At 37.7% G+C, this 20482-nt stretch overlaps 1 protein-coding gene across 4 annotated transcripts in view; it reads right to left on the reverse strand.

Moving 5' to 3' along the window:
- The window catches only part of LOC135085590 (transcription factor BCFI-like), a 49448-nt gene that overhangs the window by 12064 nt on the left and 16902 nt on the right, over nucleotides 1-20482 (reverse strand). For 3 of the 4 annotated variants that reach the window (XM_063980387.1, XM_063980374.1, XM_063980366.1), the window contains exons 1-2: nucleotides 16442-16581; nucleotides 12941-13292 (exon numbers count right to left, since the gene is read on the reverse strand). In XM_063980387.1, coding sequence (XP_063836457.1) covers nucleotides 12941-13292; nucleotides 16442-16535 — 446 coding nt within the window. In that variant the 5' untranslated portion in view covers nucleotides 16536-16581. Of the gene's footprint in view, nucleotides 1-12940; nucleotides 13293-16441; nucleotides 16582-20482 lie in introns of those variants that run through there. The other variant, XM_063980380.1, reaches the window with a different exon arrangement.

Genomic DNA, 20482 nt, shown 5'->3' on the forward strand with positions numbered 1-20482 from the left:
ATTATTTGGAGCGCTGCGTGTTGTTAAGTGGAGTGCGAGTTGAGGCTAATGGCTCGGAACGTCTCGGAAGTAGGTGCGTTATCGGCGCGGGCGCACCCCTCCCGCCCCGCCCCGCGCCCCGCCGGCGCCCTCGACCCGCTTACATTCATTACGGCGACACTACTCCGCTACCGTTGCGCGTTGTGCTGATGGCACGACGAATTTGGAAAACTCGTCCGGAAGAGATAACGACTGTTACGAACGCATTAGACCCCATTATGGAGCTCTCACTCGTGGAGCGCTGTGCAAATGTATCGGGATAATGCGACGATAAGCCCCAAAGAAAATGCAAATCGTGGTGCTTACAATAACACTGTCCAAAGTCACCTAGTGTCCTTTTAGGTATTATTCTATTAAATGATTAGATGCTAATAAAAGCATCTTTACTTATCCCAAACAAAGTCAATGAATTCAAGCTTTCGACCACACCATTTAAATATGTCTATGCAAAGGTATTTCAATTGAAAACTAGTTAGCTGGCCAATACAACTGAAATGGATTGCTAAAGTTAGAAAACAACCTACACTTACAATCCATGTCCCGTTAGAACAACAATCAATAAGAGCAGGCGAACAGCCCGCATCGGCAGTACACGGAAACCAAGTTACGGTTCGTGCGCGTGAGTTACAGGCGCGGGCCGCCGCACGTGCGCCGCCGACACGGCCCGCGCGTTGCAACATCACGCCGGGAATTTACAAATGTCAATTTCACTCGACCAGAAACCCGGACATTCAACGATTCTCAAGAATTTTGGATATACTGAACCTTGTCAACCAGAATAAAGACAAAGATTGGCGATTATTGTGATTGCGAAAGAATATTGTGTATCAATGCCATGGAATTGACCTGTTGATATCATTTGAAGAATAAGCCGATGTTCAGCACTTTCAGTGTTTCTGTCACAAATTAACGTGGACAGAATAAATTAAAATTTTTTAAAAGAAAATTCATAAAATTCATTTATTTTTGCAAATAGGCTTTAAAAAAGCGCTTTTACACGTCCCAATATTAACCCTACCACTGCTTCGGGACAATAAATGGGCCAGTGCTGAGAAGAAGCAGCGCAAGAAACTCAGTCACTATTGTCAGCCTCCTTTTCAAGGTTTTACAGTCTTTAAAATATACAAATTATAGTCATAAGTATTAATGCGAGCTAGGTAGTTAAACATTCCAAACATTTTTATCCTTTATATAATCATCAACTTTATAGTAGCCCTTTTTCATTAAGGTGCTTTTGATATGTGCTTTAAATTTATGAATGGGCAATTCTACAACAGTTTGTGGTAATTTATTGAAAAGTTTAATACATTTCCCCATAAATGAATTACCAATCTTGTGCAGTCTGAAATTTGGAACGGCAAGTTTATTTTTGTTTCTTGTATTGAACTTGTGTAAATCACTCTTTCTAGTAAATTGCTCTATATTTTTGCGAACATATAAAAGGTTTTCATAAATGAACTGTGAAGCTACTGTCAGTATATTAATCTCCTTAAAGAATTCTCTCAAGGAAAATCGGGGTCCAAGGTTATAAATGGCCCGCACTGCTCTCTTCTGCAGAACGAACACAGTTTCAATGTCCGCAGCTGAGCCCCACAACAATATGCCGTATGACATTATACTATGAAAATAGCTAAAATAAACTAGCCTTGCCGTTTCAATGTCAGTTAATTGCCTTATCTTTCTCACTGCAAAAGCAGCTGAACTGAGCCTTGCTGACAAGGTTTCAATATGAGGACCCCACTGAAGTTTAGAGTCTAAAGTGATTCCCAAGAATGTTGTGGAACTTATGCTATTTAATGGTTCATTCTTCACCATCAATTGTGTGGGAACCTGCCTCACATTAGGTAAGGTAAATTTAATGCACTTAGTTTTGTTTGCATTTAACAATAAGTTGTTAACAGTAAACCAATGCAAAACCTGTGAGAGTGTGTCATTTATATCATCAAGGTTTACTTTACCTCTATCAACTTTGAAAATGAGAGATGTGTCATCAGCAAATAACACAATATCACATAGATCTTTTACAAAGTAGGGAAGGTCATTAATATAAATAAGAAATAGCAAAGGTCCCAATATCGATCCCTGCGGCACACCCATGGTAAGAGGTGCTCCAGAAGACTCAGTTCCATTAATACAAACTTTTTGCTTTCTGCCTGTGAGATACGAGTTCAACAGATCAAGTGCCTCATCCGAAACACCATAACAGAATAAAAACTTACTCAAAGTGAAGGCACAGACATCATACTTTTGATATCCCAGATGGTAAAGATTGAAGGATTAGTTATTTTTTATTACTATGTCTTACAGCGCGCACCGCACGTGTTGCGGACAGTTGTCCGACACCCTGTCCGACGGGTGACCGGCACTATGCAGACGCCACGCGCCACTAGGGAGTTAGGGACATAACAATAAGTTTAGAATTATAATTTGCAGCAGTTTATCTTTCTGTCTACCTACCACAATAGGACAGTAGGTACTTAGGTATTTCACTACTGTGAAAATATACAAGATAAAGCCATATTAAAATATAAGTACACATACTCGTAATTCGTGGGCTTACTGCAACTTCAAAATAAAAACAAAAGAAAGATTTCGAATAATAAAAGGTTTTAAACAAAAATTACCCGGTATAATATATAAAGCTAATAGACGGCGGTTATTTGCGCATCATCGACCCACACCGGAACGCAGAGCCTATACAAATAACTCACTCGAGACACTTAAGCCGTCACTCAACACGACAAAAAATAAAGAGGACAAATTTGGAAACGATCCGAGGGCTCTTAAAACGTGTAAAATGGCGCGTTAGAGCCGAGCCTGCGCAAACACGCCGGCAACACCAGCCCAGCGCCGGCGCGCCGCGCTACAGTCTGCTCCCACACCTCAGTGATACTGATACGATACGAATTACGATACGACATACAAGAAATGTAATCCGTACACTTTTACATCGTGCACGGTAACAAGCTGCATTCAACTTTGATGAAACTTTACAGTCTCATTTTTTATTGACGCGGTGAAGCCTATAAGCCTATAAAAATATATAATACTAGCGGCCGCCCGCGACTTCGTACGCGTGGATCCCGTTTTACCCCCTTAGGGGTGGAGTTTCGTAAAATCCTTTCTTAGCAGATGCCTACGTCATAACATCTACCTGCATGCCAAATTTCAGCCCGATCCGTCCACTGTGGTTTGGGCTGTGCGTTGGTTGATAGATCACTATGTCAGTCAGTCACCTTTGACCTTTGAGTTATACTCGTATATATTTAGATTAAAAATCATTGTATGGAAATAACAACACAAAAGTTTCTTGTAATGCCTGGGAACTTTTAAAAAAATTACTTGGGAATTAGGTATAATAATAATAATAAATACACTTTATTGCACACCAAAGATAAGAACAGAAAGAAAAGGAACACACAAGGTACAACTAGGCGGTCTTATCGCTATGAAGCGATCTCTTCCAGACAACCTATGGTGAGGACAGTTACTTAAAAAAAAAATATGAAGGGGAAGGCGGTGTCGACACTAAAAAAATAAATGTAAACAAAAGGCATAAAATTTAAACCAAAATAATACATACAAATAATACAGAAAAATATATTAATATATACATAATTATATAAAATATAATATATACCTACATACACATACAATTTTTGATACGAACCAAAGATAGAACTAGATAGGTATATGTGTATGTATGTAACCTATTCGCGAACAGTGCAAACAAGCAATTCTTTCATCATGGGACTGATCATTTTCCTAAATTATGTAATTCTAAGAAACACGCTGTATAGGGATGTGTGCGTTACACGGAGCGCCGTGTTATCTCCCGCGACACTGCCGACGACGCCCGGCCCGCGAGCTACATCGGGATGCATTTATTATTATGATATAGTTTTATGATGCCGATGCCGATATCGGATATTATTTATTATTTATTTAAAACAAGCGGGACAAATGTCTAAACTTTAGATAAAAAAATATTAAGGCCGAGTTGAACCACCTAACTTTAACGATAACTATGACAATAACCGGGGCTTTTTGTATGGAGTTCGACAGATTTTTGACGTTTGTCAAAGTTAAAGTAAGATGGTGCAATCCAGCCTTAGATTGGAAACCATAGTTTGGTGACACCGGTTAAAATCAATGTGCTGCTGAATATGCAAACAGTTGAATAAACATTTACTCGTAAATGTTTTACTAAAAATATAAAATGACGCTATAAATGTAGAAAACAATTGCTTCAAATGAAGGTTCATTAGCGTAGCATAAACAACTACTGGCCACAACAATATTATTAATAATGTTATTAGCCGTTTTTTTAGGAGCACTCTCGGTTCGCCGGTCGTTGTTCAGAATTTTCCTTATTTTAATTACTTACAATAAATAAACTATACTGTGTTAAGGAAAATAAATGTACCCAACATGCTCTAGTATGTACTGATATGTAAAAAACAAGAAATATAAAATCGTTCGAAATATAGTAGTAATCGAACTGAATATTATTGTTATTGGTCAACGTCTGTTAACAGAATAACCTAATATAATATTAGAGTTTTAAAACAAAATATAATAAAATTCCAAGGTCACCAGCAAGAGATTTTTAGTATGTCACTCATTCGATTTTCGTTTTAAGTTAATGATTGCGCAACAATTACATCACAATCATAATGACATAAACGTATTTCGGTAAACGGTTTTTACAATTACGTATAACTAGACCAAACTGCCAACATCAGATCAAAAAAAGATAAGGTAGGGCAAAAAAAGAATGAGACATGTATAGACTCCTTAAGAGCATTTGACGATTTGCAAGAACTAGTTTAATTAGTCTAAACAAATAAAGATAATTTTGATTTTGATTTTGAAAGACAACCTTAAACTGCTGCTGCTGTTCCTGCTATTGATATATTGAATATGCAAAGAGTTGAATTTGGAATTACATTTTGTTTTAAAACTCTAAGGCTGAAGCAAATTCAGTGCTTCCTTCCTTTAACTATACAGGTAGTTAAAATTTTGCTACAAAGTCACTTAAGAATAAGAATTTTTTTCTATTCCTGTTTAAAAACTTCCATGGTGACTCTATTAGTTTTTGTACGTAACTTGTACCTGGATGCAAGCGGCGCAGGACCGGTCTTTGTGGAAATCCTTGGGGGAGGCCTTTGTCCAGCAGTGGACGTCTTTCGGCTGAAACGAACGAACGAACGAACGTAACTTGTAATAAGATACAGTGGAATTGAATCGAGCATGTACGACGTCAGTAGGTCTCCTTAATGCTAACTCGACTCTTCACACGCTGTCACATTACACCCGCTACTACAGTAGTCATTTGTTTACAAAAAGTCTTTGATAAATATTTTACTTTACTCAGTAATTCAACAACAGCACAACAGGCTTTGTTGCTGGCAACCATACAGTCCAACAATATAATTTGGCACGTAAATAAAGTTCATAGAGCCGACTCTACATTTTGTTTATTACGTAAGATTAGTGTAGTTACGTACTTTTATTGGTTTAGTACTAGCAGTAGTAGTAGTTTTGCTTATCCACAGACAGGTGAATACCAAAATATTTCATCTAAAGTTTCTAACAAAACCGGCAAACAAGATGCTTGTTAAGTTTGTAAACTTTCAAAAATGCTATTCCCAAGTATAAACAAAGGATCGAGTTTTTACACTCTTCCGGAGTGGGTTGAAAAAACCTGGCCATGTATTTGCACAAGGGATTGTTTGAGGGTTTTCTGAGTTTGCACAACGTCTTAGCGTAGAACTAGCGCGGATCGTGGAGTTATTGTACTTATTGTTCGGGCGCTGCTCGTTAGTGGGTTAAGTGTCGCCGGCCGCCGCGCAGGAAGTAGGCATCGCCATTACTCATTCGCAGAAACCGCACACATGCCATGCAAACGAGAGCGAAATAACATGGAAAGAGATTACAATGATTAACAAGTTCTTTAAAATGTTTGTTTGCTAGGTGCTGTTCCCATATTTTCAACTTTAGTAAAATTTTGGACCTGGTATTTGGTTGGTCTTGCTTTTCAACCGACTTCAAAAAAGGAGGAGGTTCTCAATTCGACCCGTATGTTTTTTTTTTTTCTATGTTTGTTACGCGATAACTTCGCCAATTATGAACCGATTTGAACAAATCTTTTTTCGGCGTATAGGTAATACCTCAAGGGTGGTCCCATTTAAATTTAATAATAGAAAAAACAACCCCCAAGGGTGGAAAATTGGGGATGAACTTTTTTATACGCAATATCTCTGCCGATTATAAATCAATTTGAACGATTATTTTTTTGTTGAATAGGTATTATCAAAAGGGTGGTTTCATGCGAATTTGAAGAAAATATTTCACCCCCAAGGGTGGAAAATTGGGGATGAACTTTTTTATACGCAATATTTTTAATTTTTAGTTTTTTTTTGAGTTCACGCATTTGAAGTCGGTTTTATTTTTTCAAAAAGTTAATTATGTTATGTTTTTTCACAGTTATATGTGTTTAGCATAGTAAGTAGATTGCGGCCTAAATTCATAAATTAGGATTTTTCTGGGCGAATAAACTACTTACATTAAAAGTAGAACTCAGGTTGAGATTCATTCACTGTTCACAAATTAGTTATAGTATTACAACAATAGAGCATGAACTATTGATGTAGGTACAAAAAGCGTTAAACTGTTAGGTGTATACTTTGCGCAAACAACGACCACTACAAACACTTAAAACTACTTAACTGCCCATGTAGTTAAAAAAATTAATTACGGGGTTAATGTTACTAATTAAAAAAATATACTGAATATTGAGATGGTCAAATGCAAGCAATAAGTAGTAATATTTATGAACGAACGTTGCATGCTCATGGTTGCTGACTCGCGAAATTTCAGCTTATGTAACGCGAATGTTGTTGACCGTGAGACGCTGCGTCAGCAAGAGCTGCGCGCGGACCATTCACGCGAGGCTGCGTGACGTCACGGCGACGACACCGGACACTGATAGGTTGTAATAATGACACTGCAGAAAGATTCATCTGACATTGCTTTGTAGAAACAGCTATACATACAACGAGCAACCTACCTAAACAGGTTGGAAACGATAAGTGATCACACGATTGGTATCATAACTCATGTCTGACTACAGTGACTACTCATGAGTGAGTACTATCAAAGTCAAAGTCAAAGTCAAAGTCAAAGTCAAAATTTCTTTATTTGTTTAGACTAATAAATAGTTCTTACAAATCGTCATAAAATATGCTCTTAAGGAGCCTCTACATGTCTCATAATCTTTTTACCCTACCAGCGCTTCGAGACCAACATTTGGCAAGTGCTGAGAAGAAGCGCCGCAACAAACTCAGTCACCACTGTCTGCCGGTTAATATAAATAAATAGAAATAGTAGTAGTAGGTACATTCGATTCAGGAGCAGTTCACTGAATTTACCATGCATTCTTGTATGGTGTTTCATAAGAATGGGTAGGTATACAAGATTGCGTGGTATATTAAACAAGGTAGTGACGTGCTAATAATATCTAGACTTACATATTAAGGTACTAGTAGAAATGACTCGCATACATAAATTTGAATAACTTGGATTGACCAGTCCCCGAAAGCAGCGCCTGTTCACAGACATGACGAGTGAACCAGCCATCGCTTCACTCGACCATATTAGAGGGAATGTAACGACCCGCCTCACTACGCCACCACCCCAGAGACATTTTAGTGAGAATGACAATGCCAAGTTATCTCTTTAAAAAAAAACTAATAATAAAGCTAAGTAACAGTCCAGATTGAGAAGCATGACACTATAACATTTGAGAAATTATTATTAGTTTATACAATATTACTTTTCATTTTAATTCTTTTTAGTGCGAGCATGAGAGGACCATAATCCTACTCCCAGGATGACTTATCATTAAGAAAATCTCGAGTTGTATAATAGGCTTTTTTAAGCATGTGATCTTTAACTATACCTTTAAATTTATTATACGGTAGCTCTTTATATTTATCAGGGACTTTGTTATAAAAATGGATACCTTGTCCCATAAAAGTGGCAAACACTTTATTAAGTCTAAAAGCGGGTATAGCCAATTTATTTTTATTTCTAGTGTTAATTTGGTGAATATCACTTTTCTTTTTGAATTCGTTAATATTTTGTTGAATAAATAGAATACAGTTTAAGATGTATTGTGAAGCGGCCGTGAGAATGCCAATTTCTTTAAACAATTCTCTAAGGGACGCTCTTGCTTTCATTTTATACAAGTATCTTATCGCACGTTTTTGCAAAATAAATATTGTTTCAAAATCAGCAGCTTTGCCCCATAGCATGATTCCATATGACATTAGGCTATGAAAGTAGCTAAAGTAGACTAAGCGAGCTGTTGAAACATCGGTTAATGACCGTATCCTTTTTATTGCAAAAGCCGCTGAGCTGAGCTTTCCCGCCAGAGTTTCTATATGGGGGCCCCACTGGAGTTTTGAATCCAGGGTGATTCCCAGAAATACAGTAGAGTCTACCAGATCGATTGCATTATTATTAAGTTCTATTTGGGTACTAACTGTTTTTACGTTAGGCAAAGAGAATTTTATACATTTTGTTTTCTTTGCATTGAGTTGTAAATTATTTGTAGTGAACCAACTTAAAACTCTTGTTAGTGCATTATTTACATCGTCAAAGTTATTTTTACTTCTATCAATATTAAAAATCAAAGATGTGTCATCAGCAAATAACACGATTTCGCAAGAGTCCTTAACAAAATATGGTAGATCATTAATGTATATAAGAAACAAGAATGGACCCCTGCGGAACTCCCATTTTCACAGGTGACCCAGAAGACAAAACACCATTTATGTCAACTTTTTGAACTCTAAAGTTTAAATAGGATTGTATTAAATCCAAAGCCGAGTCCTTCACCCCATAATAGTGCAGTTTGCGAATTAGCGTTTGATGTTCTACGCAGTCAAAAGCTTTTGAGAGATCACAGAAGACCCCTAGTGCATTTTGAGAATTCTCCCAAGCCTCGAAGATATGTTTAAGTAGTGCAACCCCGGCATCGGTGGTGGAACGACCCTTGGTAAAACCATATTGTTCACTATGAAATAGTTTATTAGAGCCAAAGTGAATCATAAGTTGCTCCTGTATGATTTTTTCAAAAATCTTGCTTAGAGCGGGCAAGATAGAAATGGGTCTATAATTGCCAGGGTCGGTTTTGCTACCAGACTTAAATAATGGCATTAGTCTACTATGTTTCATGAGGTCGGGGAAGATGCCCTTCTCTATGCAATTATTGAATATTATCGCTAACTGTGGGGAAATTATATCAATAATGTGTTTGACTATCTTGACAGAGATGCCCCAGATATCAGTTGTACTCTTTACATTTAAAAGATTAAAAGTTTTAGTGATATCTAATGGAGTAATATGTTTAAAAGAGAAGTGCGAGTCACAGGGTGTCACGTGGGTTTTCAATATTTCTTCAGCCTCGGAGGGAGATGACTTTAAGTTGGCAGTTGTTGCTGAAGCTATATTACCAAAAAAATTGTCAAAAACTTCCGCTACATCTTTATCTGCAGATATCAAATTATCGTGAACTTTGAGAGAAAAGTCATTATCTCTTGGTTTTAGTTTACCAGTCTCTCGGTTGATAACATTCCAAGTTTCTTTTATGTTATCAACTATCATCTTGGAATCGGTGGCCCAACAAGTGGTCCTAGGGTGGAACCGATAGGTGAACCAACCTTTTTTTGATATATTGTCTATGTTTTTATACTTTTTTAAAATTCTTTTTGATGCCTTTTTTTTAAGTTTGAAGTTTATGTTTTTGATACCCGTCTGGGCATTTTATGCAAAAAAATAAACCTGTAACTAAACCAAGGTATTTCGATATTTTTGCCCGCCCGAGCGGCTGTCCACCACAGTGGGCACTAGACCATTCTGGGACCCCCCTTTAAACTTGTGTTTAAACGCTCCGCTCCTCATGTTTATATGTATAAGTAGGTACTTACAGACGCTCGTCAGTTTACCGTCTTGCGTGAGATCATCTTTATTTTTCTATCAACACTAATTATAATAACTACGATGATATATCAGAGATGTTGACAATTAAAATTGTAAAAATAAATCGAACTTGTATAAACAAGGGGCTGTTATTATAACAAATAGTCGAGTGAGAGCTATGTACCTACGAGCGGCAATATAATTAAATGTAACGTTATTATAAATGTAACGCTCGACGGCCGCACAGACGCAGGTCACGCAGGCACCGCGCCTTAGCGCGTTTTCCAACTGTGTTACACAGTATTAATTCTGTGGTTACACTGCCAGTTCGTATGTTCATGCTGTTAACACACTTATATCAAGGGGACACAGAATAAACCGGCATGAAATGGTCGTCTTCAGTGTCAACTCCGGCGCATGGTTGGAGCTGCCGCAATGGAGCATGCACACATGCGCGCGCTGATAACATTCGAGGACACGCGCACACATTCGCCGAAAACACCGCCCTATTTACCCGACAGCTGAATTTATTCAAATACTCGATATGTTGTTGAAGCAATTCTAGTCTGTGATGACGTTTTATGCAAGTTAATGTTGCACAAGAAGTGAAGCTTTGTGTGTGCTAGTGCTATCACACTATTTAAATCAAATCTGCCACAGTTTTCTAATAAAATATTTCATAGCCACTGGCTTTTTGTTTGGACTGGGTGTTTTCTATGGATAATAAACAATACATGTATTTACATTAAAAAGTATTTAAGTAGGTATGTTTATATCCGTTATCTAGTACCCATAGAAGCTTTGCTAGAAAGCTTTGACGGTTTACTGTATTGGGTCTATAATTTATTTTAATTTTATTTTATTTTATTTATTACGGTATACCAACAACATTACATACAAAGTAATTACATGAAAATCTTACATATAGAAGTTTAGTGATGTAAATGTACCTTATTTATGTGTCAAATAAAGGTTTATCTTTCTTTCTTTGTTTAGTTTAGGACTAGAGACGCAGTATTTTTGATTTATTGTGAATAATATAAATCCTTTCAATTTCATAATAAAATTCAGGTCGGAGGCATCAAATTATTTATTCTAATAATATTTTCAGTTAAATAAAAATAAATTACAAGCTATTTATGAAACCCTTTTTTAAGACTCGATATGTTTTGAGAAAAAAAATTTAAGACAATTTGGCCATTTTAATGTTTTCCAATTTTGTAATATCCAGTGTTATTCTCACAGTTTAATACAAATCTAATGACACCTCAAGCTGAAATTTCATCGAGCCCTCCAGGTCGCAAAACATAACCCTCCTTCTGGCACAGATGGGTAAAAAACAACGTAGGTTTATGTTGGTTTTTCATAGGGAAACGCGGGCTTTAAAAAGTATTTCTGTGACAGACCAAAAGCTTGTGTATAATAAGCAGGCTTGCCTATTTATTAGTTAAATTAGTTACCGTTTTTTACTAATTGCTTAGGAATTCAGAGGCGACGTGGTTGCGGTCGGCCGCAGCTAGCGGACCGCGGTCGCTGTCGGTTGCGTTATTAGCGCCCTAATCGCCATCATTGAGATAACGACTGTTAAAGAGTTAGCTCTACGCGCAGTCTGCGACACGCGATAACAATCGATCTGTGTCGACTTTTAACGCCACCATATTTCTTATAAAGGAATACTTTTGTCAGAGTTGCTTATCATGATCCTAATATGAGGTGAGTCACTATTTTTCTCCGAATTGTGAATAATTGAACATTGTACTAAAATAACCTTAAACATTATTGAGTTTCATTTACTGTATCGATGTAATAAGTAGCCGGTATCAGTTATGTTACCGGATTGAAAAAATACACTGGAGTGTAGGTCTATTTTATTTAACCAATGAGTAAACTGGTTAATTGTACCAAAATTGACATCTTGTCCAATGTCTGGTCCTGGTCCGTACCAGGTCTATGTGCGATTTTATCCAGTTCAATCTAGATAGAGCCTAACTACTGGTCAAAGCCAGAACCGGTCCGCAAGAGAGTAAGTAACCCTTTGTTGTGGGCGCGCGTCATCTAATGCGCCGGCTCGTTAGTGCGTCGCGCTCGGTGCCACCAACACAACTACTTTTGAACGTCAAGGAAACCTATGTTTCTACCTTTCTTTAGTTTCTGTATTACCTATGTGGCCCCAAATGAACAAATGTTTCAGGAAGAAATGTTATAAATAAACATTAATTATATTGGTACGAAATTGCTACGAAATTTCGTAGCATTCGTAGTTACATTGCGTATTATTTTCCTTCAAATTGTTATAGTATATGAGCCACCCATGACTTAAATGTGATCCAGTGCATCTCTTATCTTGATCATAGCTTTTTTCTTTACTCCATGAATTCCATGGTAGAAGAACTATCCAAACACATTACTAAATAATTATCTGTTAATTAATGTCGTAATTATGAAGGCTAATGTTCTCATTAGAATACAACAACAGAAAATAAAAGATCTATTTTGGCACGTGTCACTATTATGCGGTGTAGTGAAGTAGTAGTACCTACTTTTTCTTTTTCCTACCTGTAAGGCTAACCTTGAGTCAATGCCAAATTGCCAACCGACTAAATACCCATTTTATAGGTATAGAAATATCTATCAACGTCAAAACTTTTTTTGAAAAAAGATGTTGTGCTAGGAGCGAATAACTAAGTTCTTTTTAATTTTTTTAACGTTAAATCGATTTAGAGAAAAATAAAATAGGTAGGTATTACATTTTTTTTTTCAATCTAAACATGTCAATTAGGTGCAAATGTTACAAGGTGATATACAAAACCTGACTGACAAGACGACACTTTTTCCTTTGGTGTTTTCAATGCAAAATTATTCAGTAATTTTAATGAAGCTATCGAGGCTAAAAATATAAGACAGTGCAACTCACCCGTCGATGTGGTGGTGATGGTCGTGCGAGTAGGGCGGCGGCGGCGGCGCGGCGTAGGCGTCGTAGGGCCCGCGGTAGTCGTCGCGGCGCTCGGGCGACGGGCTGGGCCCGGGGCTGCGGCCGCGCAGGTAGGCGCCGTCCGTGGAGCCGGCGCCGCTCGGCGGCTTGAACAGCGCCTCCTCGAGGTGCGCGTAGGCGTGCATGTCGCGCGCGTTTGCCGCCGGCCGCAGCTCCTGGTAGCTGCGCGAGTGGGACGGCGACGGCGCGCCGGCGTGGGCGTAGCCGAACGGCGGCAGGGGGGGCGGGCTCTCCGCGTCGCCGCCGCCCTCCGCGCCGCACTCCGCCTCGCTCTCTGCGCACACGCACACAACACAATGATAACACGCGCGCAGCGGGAGCGCCGATTGGCGCGCTTCCCTATCCGACCATCATTCTTGTCTTATTGTCCAGAGATCGGGCAATAAGACAAGAATGATGATCGCGGGCGACTCGCCATGCGACTGCGTGATTGGTAAAGCCTACCCTAATTATAAAAAACATTTTATTCGAGTTCCTTAAGGTACAACTATTTTTTCAGGAAGCACAACTATATGAACTACGTTTAAGGTCCACAAAAGACAGGACAACCTATGTAGAAGTTTGGGGACTACTAGCCCTACTAGGTAGTAAGACATTAATTAATGTAATTTCCTGTCATATTGTCAATCTACGAGTATATTAGGGGATATGTGTGTATAGCCAATTAAATTTTATTTTACTGATCAGGTTTAAGAAAAGAATTTGTCTACTGTTGTTGTCACTCACTTTTATTTCAGACAAAAGCTGAATACGTAGTACGTATACGTAGTAAAAATACCATTTTTTTTATTACTTTACTGAAAATTCATTTGTGCCAATGGTTCAAATCTAAATACTTACCTACTTTACAAATTACAATAAAACATAAAACTAATCGTGTTTAAAGAGCTTCCTCAATTATGGAGTCAATGAAATTCTTAATTATCTTTAATAACCTACTTAATTATATTTATTTAGCTATTAGCTAAAATTTAAACAAATCCATCGCTCCAAATCAACATAAATAATAATCATTTAAATCATTTTTTTTATTTGCAGTAGATATTGTATTTCAAAAATCTTTTCACAATTATTATATTTAACTTATATTATTATTACCTATCAATTCTATTTTATGTAGATTTAAGTTTTAATTTATCCAAAGGCAATGTTACAATGTTGTTATAAATAACGCCTTCAAGGAAAATAATATCCAGGAAATATTATAACATAAAATACTTATTATTAGGTCTTATACCTAACAATACGTGTTCACAACAAAGGAGCTAGGTTGATAAACATGTAATCAGAAATCCCCCTGCACCGAATAAAAGTAGGTAGAAGATACCTACCTAAATGTATCAGCAAATAATTAGAATACCTACCTATTTTGATTTCTGCGCGATATATTAATTTATTGACATACCTACCTATCTAGATTTACCAACAATATTTAGGTAAATAACAATATTGATGACTAATTTACCATTTATAAAAAACTATTATAAAAAGACCAATCGGAATTGATGAACATTATGGTAGCCAAGTAATAAATGATTTATTTATTTCTTACACAAAATACAGGATAAAATAAATTTAAAGAAAACACATTAATGACTGTGTGAGACCGGAGCCTGAGGTAGGTAAATGAATACCTGTGTTACAGGTCACCGGGCCCAAGTTAATTTATACAGGTTGGAATTTTGTAATGCCACCTGAAGGAATAGTACTCATAATACTGTAGATAGAAAATTTTAATCAAAGAATACATTCCTTTATTTTTTGAAAATAAAGAGAACTGCATTTGAAGATTTTACTATTTTTTTTTTCAAATAATTAAAATAATTTAAGATTTCATGGTTTTCCTTTTATAATTGGGAAAGCCAACCCCGCGTAACGGGATAAAGCGAGGCAGAAGAAGAAGGAGTACAGTCATCGTCAAATTCGTGACACCCAAAGTAGTTAATAAGTTGATAACACAACCTTATTACAATTATTGTAACAAAGACGTGTTATAAACTTATGACTACTTTGGGTGTCACGAACTATTGCTGACTGTACCTGCTCACTCATCTACACTATATAATATATAATAATATTATAAAGAATAAAACTTTGTTTGTTTGTTTGTTTGGTTGTAATGAATAGGCTCAAAAACTACTGGACCGTTTTTAAAAATTCTTTCACCATTCGAAAGCTACATTATCCATGAGTAACATAGGCTAAATTTTATTTTGGAATAAAATAGGGTTCCGTAAAATATGTAGATAATGTAGTCCACGCGCGCGAAGCCGCGGGCGGAAAGCTAGTCACTAATAATTATGAAACTACAGGTTTGCCTTTCAAAACAGTATTTTTATTTAGTTAGGAATACCGTCTTCAAAACGAATGACAATTTAGCATGTTAGGTGTTATATCGTTGGCAATGTTTCAGTTTTCAAAACGGGAACAAATTAATAGTATTTGGAGGTTATTTTTATTTGGTGAAGGGTCAATTTGTAGTTAACTTATCGCCCGCCGACACGAAACCGTATGCTTGGAGTTTATTCCAACTTAATTGCTTCCAGCCAGAGTAGCCTCAACTTCAGTAAATACATACAATAATCAAATTTTATGGCAGGTAATTCTTATTAAAGAGGCTAACAAAGGTTTTTTTATGCAAAACAAGGCACCTGGTGTTAAGTGAGATGCAGTCTAGGATTGTACATATCTTCCCTGTAAGTGCCTATTCACTCTCGCTTTAAAAAAAGACCCGGATTATAGTGTTCAGGAAAGACAGCGGCAGGCATGAGTGACAGAGTTTCTTTCGCCACTTTTTCTCATTGGCTGGTGCTTAATTATTGTATTTTATGAAGTTGAGGCTCAACTCCCGAAATGGTGGTAGGGAAAGATATAATTAGGACGTGAATACAAACATACATACGTGAACATAAGCACCACATAAGTAGATACTAAGAAGCAACAATAGCCAAACGTAAAGGTATCAGATTGGTTGACTTATGATGATCCTAGAAACGAGTTCGATGCCCGCTCAACTATTGTGGTGAACCCACTCGTAACACAACCATATTTAGCTTACCATGGGTTAACGGAAAATTGCTAATATTAAAAAAAGGAGGAATTTAAAAGGCAGCTTGACTTATTTATTCATATAGTATTATAAATATTAGCGCTACTGACTTTCTACTTGACTGTGACTATTTGTTTACATGTCTTTAATAAGTTGGGTAGTTGATGATAATTATTGTTAAAATAGTAAATTTATAGATTTTACGAGTGTGTAGGTATTCATAAAACACAGAATAGAGTCAATATGAAGAACACGAACTTATTTAAGTTGACACAATATGCATTACAACAAACATCTCTTGCTGCAGCTGCAAGTTATCCTTTGCATTAATATCGGGACGTTAGGACGATTAGTTGACCAATATAGTAACTTACGCTTGAGGCACATGCTGTGGACCTCGGAGATGAAGGCTTCCAGCTCGAAGGACTCCGGCTTGTGCCACGCATTGGGCCACGCCTCGTGCAACATCGTGTATCACTATTTACTCACTGCACTGCGCGACGTGTGCGCGCGCTGCTCGTCGTGCGTAGACTGGATGCGCGCGCAGCGAGCGGCCGCGCGCGCGCCGCCATCCCCTCCGCCCGCCCACGTCCCAAAGCTCCATTGTCCTTTTTCTTCTTTAGGAAAGGAAGGGCCCATTCACGATTGGGGGACTATGTACATACCCACCATAAAGCACAGAAGCCCAGCTGCACGCGATTGCGCAAGCTCCAGCCTCTTCCTTTGTGGCTCCTGTTATATACCCCTTACAAATATTTCAACAACAATAATGTGCTGCTAGGGAATTAACTCAGCTTTGACTGTAGTATAATCAGAAACGTGATTACTGACATAAAACGACTCATCATGAAGCACGTAGGTATAAAAGCAATTTCATATGACTAGTTAAGAAATGCCCTGATTAAATCATTTACATTAATTTAAAAGTTACTCGCCTTGAGACGTTTAGAATTTTGGTATTGAACAGAATGATATTGTCTATGTTTCGTCCTCGTAACATAACTAGCTGTCCTGTTTGTTACTAAAAATTGGTACCTAACATATTAATCAAAAGTTTTTTTACACGGGAACTCGAAGCAAATTACCGCGACAACGACTACTGCGTGTAATCAAACCGCATAAAAATCTCACGTTGATAAGCTTACGCTACGGCGTTATCAGGCAGATTGCAGGAGTCGCTAATGGTTAGAAGTGTGAAGCGATAGGGAGGTGTCGCAGACTGTGTGTCTGCCAGCTGATCGCGTATCGCGCGCGATAAGCCCTATCACCACGTGCGCGCGCCACACCGCGCGGCACAGCATCTCACAGTTAGACCAACTATGAGACTACGGCACGAACTACAATACGCCTGTAAACTAGACTAAACCATCTAAAAGTTGAAAAACGTTAAACGTTTTTCTAGCTTAACTCATCGAGAACATTACCTAGCTAACTCATCTCAAATAACTTGTCTACAGTTTTGGGGCATTACATTAACCTACAGCATTGAGTAGATACTAACAAAAAGTTTACTTTGATACTGTGTTATTATAAACGCAAAAGAAGTTCAGAGCAGTAAAAAACACAGAAGTCTACATAAGGCTTATGTAGACTTCTTATGTCATAAGCAGGTACGCTTTCCGCGACCTTCACCGGATCTCCCCACAAGTGGCTCTAAAGTCTGACCAGTTTGTGTTGCCAGCTATGACACACAGAACGGAGACGTGGCCTCTTAGGTACTAATAGGTCTCATAAGAAGACTCAAAGTCATCTTTGTCTTGATAGCAGTCCCTCGTACACACTATGCAACCAACTGCAGTTGTATTCAGTAATGGTGTCATTGTCACTAAGGTATTAGGTAGGTTAATTTGTATAATAAGAAAGAAAGATTTAAACTTCATTATCACCCTTCTAACTCAAATTCATTGTGACATTTTGAAATACGTCGTAAAGTTTTTGTCAATGACAAAAAGTATCATGGAGTAATAAATTCCGTTGATTTTAGGAGATGTCGACACGTGCATGGATTGGTACATTGTTTCCGTGAACTGTTTTCTAGTTACGTTCATAAAAATGTCCTCGGGAATCGAATCACAAATCAGTGAGGGTCGCGACGCGCTGTCTCCCGGGAACCTATAAATCGTATCGTATTAGTTGTAAATGCTGTGAAATGAAGTTGCGCGATTGGGACGTGTTTTTCTTTCATTCCGGGTATTCTGCAGCCGGCCGTGCGCGCCCGGCGCCCTGCGGCGCGCCCGACCATGTATCCTTGTCAATTGATTTACTGTCCTCTGCCACGGGCAACCTCAACATTTTGACATGTTGTCACATTCATTTTGTAGCTTGTTTGTTTTTGCTAAACTATTGTAACGAGTTGCTAATCTCTTCTTAATACGTAACAACAACCACAACAATTCAGTTGATAAAACAGATTTGTCTTTTTCAGTGATGTTCTACGATTCTGTAGATGAATAATATGCTTTAGTCAAAAAAATGGCTCGAGTTATATTTTCACAATTGATATAATCAACCGCGTTTAATATTAAATCACAAACACATTTTTAAACTTTCTCGTAATTTCAACCGCCTCTGTGGTCTAGTGGTAAGACCACCTGATTCAGACGCAGAGGTCCCGGGTTCGATTCCTAGTGGGGGCAGATTTTTCTGTTTGGTTTGGTTGGTGGTAGGGCTTGTTCTAAGTCCGCCTGACTAGCTTCCACCATCTTACCCGTGATCTTACCTAAGTCTGTCGCCATAACAACAATGTTAACAGGCCAAGAGCTTCCTCATTATGGATATAAAAAAAAAAACAATTTATTTATTTATTTAAGGACAGCTAACAAGACATACACAATTAACAGGAAAAAAAAACATTGAAAACAATTCAAATTTTATTTATGACTAGCGGCCGCCCTCGACTTCGTACGCGTGGATCCCGTTTTACCCCCTTAGGGGTGGAGTTTCTTATCTTTTCTTAAAGGTTTTAAACCTTTGTTTGTCACCTGTCATCCGCTTTGCAATGGAGGGAAGTCGAACCTTAATTTCGAACTCCTCCTATGTTCTTCTGATTAATTTCGTTGCGGGACAAACTTGACCTTCATTGGTTGGGTTTTTATGGCGGTCAAGCTGTAGATCCTGGCTACACAGGAGTTGCACTGGTGGAAACGAGAGGTGGGAATAGTCCCGTTTAGGGGTGGAGTTTCATAAAATCCGTTCTTAGTGAGCACCTACGTTCTGAAAGGGGGTTCTATGCAAAGTTTGAGACTCCTAGCACTTATAGACATATGTGCTAGAAGTCTCAAACTTTGTAGTTTCTGAGATTTTGTGATGAGTGATTGAGTCAGTCAGTCAGTCAGTCAATAATCAGTGACCTTTCGCTTTTATAGATGTCGCAGTCAGATTGTATAATCCGCCGTTTTACATTACAGCTAGGCATTTTGCATTACAGCTCTGTTTTGTAATACGGCGGCTTAACGTTTAGCTGGATTGAATACGGCTGAATGAAAATCCGCCGGAATGTATTCGGTGCCAAACGTTCTTCAATACGGCTAGCTGTAATGTAAAACAGCGTGTCATTACCCGCCGCTTTGACAGTTTTTAGTTCCTATTTCAATACCGTGGCGCTGCCTGACATAACAACAACAATGGCGTCGGATACAGAAATTGTATTGCTAAATTGCGTAGTTATTTGTGAATTTAACAGAGAAAACGTGATAAATAATATGTCTGTCGACAGTGACTTTAAGAATAATTATAATGTGCAATTAAATAATTCAATGTAGAACAGTAAAAAAACCGTGGACAAGGGAACGAGTTTTAGAGGTTATAACCCACATCAAAACAGCTAAAGTGGCTATGAATTCTGGTATTCGGCGGAATCCTACACAATATTATTAGTGTAAAAATATGACATTATGGCTGTGGCCGGTGAAGATAATTTTATCTTAAAGAAAAATAACCCAGAAAAAATGACTAAAACTTTATTTTTTTGAGTTATCTGTCCCCTGTGATCATTTTTAATGTCTAAAAAAGACTAAAGCCGAATATCTTATTTATTTTTAAAATGTTTAGAAAAGTTTAATTGTTTTGAGTTCCTTTTTTTAGATGGCTTATCATCCTATCCCTTGTCATTTATAAATAAGTAAAAAAAAATACTGAAGCCAAATATCATTTAGTATACAGTAACGAAGATAATAATTCTTAAAATCTGTCTTATTAAAATTTATTTTCACTAAACATTGGTTTATTTTGTAAGTATGGTGGTCACCCTACAATCTAAATAGTAGTACGATGCGGCTAAACGTGGGCCGCCGTATTGAAGAACGTATCGCAATGACAATCCGCCTAAACGTTGAGCCGCCGTATTACAAAACAGAGCTGTAATGTAAAATGCCTAGTGGTAATGTAAAACGGCGGATTATACAATCCGACTGCGA

The sequence above is a fragment of the Ostrinia nubilalis genome, chromosome 2 (assembly GCF_963855985.1).
Source record: "Ostrinia nubilalis chromosome 2, ilOstNubi1.1, whole genome shotgun sequence".
Classification (NCBI taxonomy): domain Eukaryota; kingdom Metazoa; phylum Arthropoda; class Insecta; order Lepidoptera; family Crambidae; genus Ostrinia; species Ostrinia nubilalis.